This window comes from Erinaceus europaeus, chromosome 13 (genome assembly GCF_950295315.1).
Source record: "Erinaceus europaeus chromosome 13, mEriEur2.1, whole genome shotgun sequence".
In the NCBI taxonomy this organism is placed as follows: domain Eukaryota; kingdom Metazoa; phylum Chordata; class Mammalia; order Eulipotyphla; family Erinaceidae; genus Erinaceus; species Erinaceus europaeus.
In genome coordinates, this window is record NC_080174.1 from 58,648,552 (window position 1) to 58,654,600 (window position 6,049).

The window sequence follows — 6,049 nt, forward strand, 5'->3', positions numbered from 1 at the left end:
TCTGTAAAGTGGGAGGGGACACACATTGAACTAATTTTAGAAGCAAAAGTCCTTTTTGAAATGGAAGTATATGTGACAGGCAGTGTTTTTCTTAACACTTACTTATTTTATTATACACACACACATATATATACTTTTTTTTTTTTTTTATACCAGAGCTCTGTTCAGCTCTGGTTTATGGTGGTACGGGGGATTGAGACTTTGGAGCCTCAGGCATGTGACTCTTTTTGCATAACCATTATGGTATCTACCCTCTGCCCTACTTATTTTATTTATTTTTTCAGGTCACTTAAACTTTTATTAGAAAACATGTTAGGGCATGCAGGGGTGGGAAGAGAGAAAGCAAATATGAGATGGACTTCTGAATTGCTCACATGGTAGTCCCAGAAAGAGAGCTCCCCTTATTTTAATGAGAAAGAGAGACCAAAACACTGCTCAGCTGTGGCTTATGATGGTGCTGGGGATTGAACCTGAGGCTTCAGAGCCTCAGACATGAAACATTTTTTTATGATTGTCTACCCAGCCCAGGGGTGTCTTTCTAACGGGGCTGCATAGTGTGGGTGAGCTCCAGTCTGTGAGTTTAGAGCAAAATTGACTGTGTTCTCAATGCAAGTTTCCACTGATTAGAAAAACACAAATGCCAAGTATTTTATGTCCAGAAGTGAGATTCAATACTATTCTTTTCTTTCTGGAGAAAAAATTATTGAGTCAAACCTTCAAAATGTTCAATAAATATCCTCCCCTTTCATTCCTACAGGAAACTAAAATTTATCTTCAATCTTAAGGCATATGTAAACACTTTTAGTTTTTATTAAATTGAAATAAACTTATAGCAAGTCAAATAACAGTAAAGGCCTTTTAAAGTATTTTGCCCCACATTCAGGACACTTTTGTTGTTTTCAGGATCTTTTTTCTTTTTTTAGGAAGTATCTACTTTCTTTTTTTAAAAAAAAAATTTATTTATTTATTCCCTTTTATTGCCCTTAGGAAGTATCTACTTTCAATCTACATTTGTCTCTTCTGGAATATACTTACTTCCATATCTATACATTTACACTTTTCTCCTTTTGAAACAGTAATTAGTAACTGCTTATGATAATCATTTGCTTCAAAAATTTCTATCTTTTCATATCCCTACCCAAATTACTGTTTTTTTTGCTTAGTGTTTAACATTTACATTATTGCTGTATAAATATAGTGCTATAATTTACTAATGTACTATAACTACAATTCCTTTCTTCTTGTGCTATGTTTATTTTCCCCTTAAGTCAGTGCTTTATTTTTTCATTTTCTTAGCTTTCTCTTTTTTTTTTTTCTTTCAGATTTACTTCTGTGCTAATTAATGAGAGAGAAATACAGAGAGGAAAAAAACAGAGCATCACTCTGGCAAACACAGTGCTGGAACTGAGCTCAGGGCCACATGCTTGAGAGTCCAAAGCCCTATCTACTTACACCACCTCCTGGATTGTGCTTAAGCTTTCTTTAGATCTAAGACCCACTCTCCCCATGCATTCTAATAGCTCTGTGGTCAAACTTAACAGCAAATCTACCATTGCTTTTGGTTTGTCTTTCCTTTCATGGAGACATCTCTCTGAGAGCCCTATATCCTGTAGCTAATTTGGTTTTGATGGCTGACTGCTCTGGAATCAAAGCAACTAGTTTTGCGTTGAAAGGCCTGAGAGATAAAATTCAACAGTAAAACATAGGACTTGTATTTATGAGATCTCAGGTTGAATCACCCACACTGCACATGCCAGAACTGAATGATGCTCTGTTCTCTTTCATAAAAATAAATGAATTAAACTTGCATCTAAGAGGGGTGTATCAGGTGCATCCAACATACCAAGACATGCTACACACACACACACACACACACACACACACACACACACCCTTTCCCCATACCTAATTCAGGTCCTAATGGATGGAGTTAGGAATGTGAGAGTGTTGGGGGCTTGGAAGGCCTGATGTTTAGCCTCTGGGTCAGCATCAGAAAGTAAGACATGATCAAAGGCCAACTTCCTGACAAGGCAGCCTCTGAGTCCTCTGAACACTGCCCTGTCCTTGGAGCTGGGACAGTTATGAATCAGCGTAGGTCTCTGCCACTCCAGATCCGATTTCAGTTGATGAGATAAAATAGGGGACATAGTTGAAATGCTAAGTCCAGTTCCAGAAGTGTGGAGAGGGGTTTGTCTGGTCTCACTCCTTAAAACAGGGAATATTAGCCTTTTAGACAGCCCCCATCCTTGACCAAATGCTTTTCCTTCAGAGTACTGTGGATACTAATCACCTAGGGATTTTGTTAAAATGCAGTGAGGCTGAGACTTTGCTTTTCTAACAAGCTCCCTGGTGAAGTGGAAGATAAGTGGACCCAACTTGAATGCAAGTCTCTTAAGTATTCATTCCATATCTCCAAGGGCTTTTTTTTTTTTTCTGAGTAATGTCTTTTTCCTACTGGTCCATAAGTCCTACATGGCAGGATCGTTCTCATTTGCTTGTAGATCAGTTCCCCGTACCTAGAACAGTGCTTGGCATAGTCCAGTACTTGCTGGAGGAGTGACCTATTCTCCTTTATCCATGAGAGCTAGGAATAGTCCCACATAGGCAGCAAACTGCCTGAATACACTCACTGGAGCACGTATACAGACACACACCCCTTCTCATCTACCCCAACCTCTGGGATGCACACCTGGTCCCTCACAAGGCATGTGTGACAACCTAAGATGCTGAACAAAACTCACCCTCTAGCTCCCAGACTACTTCTCCCCCTCCCTAAGTCACAGCCATCACAATGAGCCCACAGCAAAGGTTCTTCTTTCTTTTTAATTAAAACATTTTTTGTTTTAAAAAATACTAACAACCTAGTAAGTCCTAAGTTTCCAGATCGTGGAGCAGCTCACTTTCAGTTAGGATCCCCTTACCCCCACCCTGCCCCCCACTGCTGCTTGTCTAAGAAATCTTGAATTATCCTGGCACCTGGAACAGCTTCAGGTGTACTTTTGAGGGAAGGGAGCTGTCTCCCAGTAAGAAACTTAGGAGGGGGGAGGGGTGGGATAGATAGCATAATGGTTATGCAAAGACAATCTCATGCCTGAGGATCCAAAGTCCCAGGTTCAATCCCCCCACACCACCATAAGCCAGAGCTGAGCAGTGCTGTGGTTAAAAAGTAATAATAAACCAAAGAAGAAATTTAGGACTAACTAAGTGTAGGGCGGTGGACAATGTAGTGAAGAAATGTGGCACGGCCAAGGAATTTTAAACCCGAGCTTGAGCACTGCTGTGCTGTAAAAACATGGAGCAGAAAGGAATACGAGAAGGCTGCTTGAGATTGAAGGTCTGGGGGCTCATAGTTCTCGGACAGGGTGGAGAGCACAGCCGAGGGCTCACAACGTAAGGACAAATCAAGGACTCACAATAGACGGGGTTCAGTCCAGTGGGGTGGGGGCACAGAAAGGCGCAACAAGTGCTCTCAGTCCAGGAGAAGGAGGCGGCAAGTTCAGCGACGCGCCCAGAGCTACGCGGGGCGGAGACGTGACCTCGGCGGGCGGCCCCCGCCCGCGGCCGCCCGGGGCTTCCCGCCTCCGCCAAGGCTCACAGGTAGCGCTCCAGCCCCGGCGCGTAGCCCGGCTGCCTCAGGTAGGCCTCCCCGGGGCTGAGCGGGCCGAGCGCGGCGGCCGGCCCCGCCAAAGCCAGGAGCGGCTCGGCGGGAAGCGGGCCCGGGCCGGCGGGGCGCGTGGCGGGCAGCCCCAAGCGCTCGGGCGCGTAGAGCGGCGGGGAGGCGGCGGCCGGGCAGGGCTGGAAGGCGGCGTCGGGCGGGGCGCAGCAGGGCGGCTCCGGGGCGCCCACCCCCGCCAGCTCCGGGGACAGGCTCACCAGGCTATCGACGCTGAAGAGGCGCGCGGGCGGCGCGGGCCCGGGGGCGGCGGGGGGCGGTGCGAGCAGCGCGGGGCCGGACGCGTAGGGCGCGTAGGGGAAGGGCAGCGCGCCGCCAGCGGGCGCGGGGGGCGCGGCGGGCAGCGCGGGCACCTCGGCGCGCTTGAAGCGCTTGCGGCGCCGCAGGAAGCTGCCGTTGTCGAACATGTCGGCGGCCGCCGGGTCGAGCGTCCAGTAGTTGCCTTTGCCCGGGTTGCCCGGCTCGCGGGGCACCTTGACGAAGCAGTCGTTGAGCGTGAGGTTGTGGCGGATGCTGTTCTGCCACTTGCGCGGGCTGTCGCGGTAGAAGGCGAAGCGCTCGGTGATGAAGCGGTAGATGGCGGCCAGCGTGAGGCGGCGGCCCGGGGCGTGCGCCAGCGCCATGGCGATGAGCGCGATGTACGAATAGGGCGGCTTCCCGCGCTGAAGCGGCCGCCGTCGCCGCCGCCCCGGGCCGGGAACGGGCTCCTGCTCCCCGCGACTCGCGGCCGCCCCCTCGGGCTCTGGCCCCGGCGACGGCGGCCGCCCCGACGGCGCGACTGAGGGCAGGGCCGGGAAACCCGAGAAGGCGGCGGGCGGCTCCATGTCTCTGCGCCTGGTGGCTGGGGTGCGGCAGCACCTGCCCGTGCGGCTCCGGCTCCGGGAGAGCAGAGGCCACCGACCCAATTTATATGGACGCCTCTTGCCTCTTCTCGGCCCGGCCCCCGCTCGGACATTCCCAGGTGGCCAGCGCCTCCCCCTCATTTGTTTTCCCAATCCCGGACTGGGCTCAAGGCCCCCTTCCCCTCCCACTGGTCTTAGCCCCTTGGGTCAGTCAGTTCCGGACCCAGCCTCATTCCCCGCCACTCCTGAGGTCGGCCCTGGCCCCAGCCCCAACCCTCTTTAACCACCCCCCCCAAAACTTCTTCCCCATTGAGCGAATAGCCTTCACAAACCCACCTACTGCACACTCTAGGCCTCTTCTGATGACTCCCCTCTCCTCCATCCTCCTCTACAGGCATCTTCCAGCAGCAGCAGCAGGGGCAGAGATGAGAGCTCCCCAGGGACTTCTTGCCAGCCTTCAGTGTGCTGACACTGTGCAGGGCCGGGAAAGTAGCAGGCCCACCCATGGGTGGACATTAGGCAGCAGAGAAGGGGAAAGAGAGGGCAGAGCAAGGACAGTGGTTTGGTCTTGCGGGGAGATGTTTGTAGGTCCAGAGTCACCATCTTCTCTGTCTACTATCTCTCACTTTTCCCATTCCAGCTGGTGAACATACTTAAAAAAAATAATAAGGGGCCGGGTGGTGGTGCACCTGGTTGAGTGCACATGTTGCCATATGCAAGGACCCCCTTCAAGCGCTACTCTCCACTTGTTGGGGGGGGGGTTTCATAAGCAGAGAAGCAGGTCTGCAGGTGTCTGTTTTCTCTCTCCCTATCTCCACCTCCCATCTCAATTTTTGTCTTTTCAAGTAAAACAGAAAGAAAAAGGAGAGGGGTGGCCGCTGGGAGCAGTGGATTCATAGTGCAGCACTCAGCCACAGTGATAATCCCAGTGGTTAAATAATTTAGTAATAAATCTTGGAGTTAGGGAGATAGCATAATGGTTATGCAAAACACTTGCATGCCTGAAACTTGGGTTCCCAGGTTCAATTCCTTATACCACTGTAAGTCAGAGATGAGCAATGTTCTGATTAAAAGAGAGAAAAAGAAATCATTAAAAGTGGCTCAATTTGCATCAAAGTAAAAAACTCTGGGGGTGGGGGGCTTCAGGTCCTGAAACATGATGGCAGAGGAGGACCTAGTGGGGGTTGTATTGTTATGTGGAAATGTTATGCATGTGCAAACTATTGTATTTTACTGTTGACTGTAAACCATTAATCCCCCAATAACTTTTTTTTTTTTAAGTGGCTCAGTGTGATCCAGGAGGTGGCACAGTAGATAAAGCATTGGACTCTAAAGCATGAGGTCCTGAGTTCCATTCCCAGCAGCACATGTCCCAGAATGATGTCTGGTTCTTTCTCTCCTATCTTTCTCATTAATAAAAAATTTAAAAAAAAACTCGAGCTTCACAAAACAAAGAACCAATTGCTTTAATTTAAGGACCCCCAAAAATTCTTAACTTGGAGACGACCTTTCTGTGCCCCTGCCATTCTAGGAT

The 6,049-nt window shown here is 49.5% G+C and overlaps 1 protein-coding gene across 1 annotated transcript; it reads right to left on the reverse strand.

The window, feature by feature from the left end:
* Positions 1–1,893: 1,893 nt before the first annotated feature.
* Positions 1,894–4,827, reverse strand: FOXE3 (forkhead box E3). The gene is made up of 2 exons (XM_060205075.1): positions 2,107–4,827; positions 1,894–2,018 (listed from the first exon to the last, which is right to left on the reverse strand). Exon 1 carries the CDS (start codon positions 4,654–4,656, stop codon positions 3,592–3,594), a length of 1,065 nt encoding a protein of 354 aa, XP_060061058.1. The 5' UTR covers positions 4,657–4,827; the 3' UTR covers positions 1,894–2,018; positions 2,107–3,591.
* Positions 4,828–6,049: the final 1,222 nt, after the last annotated feature.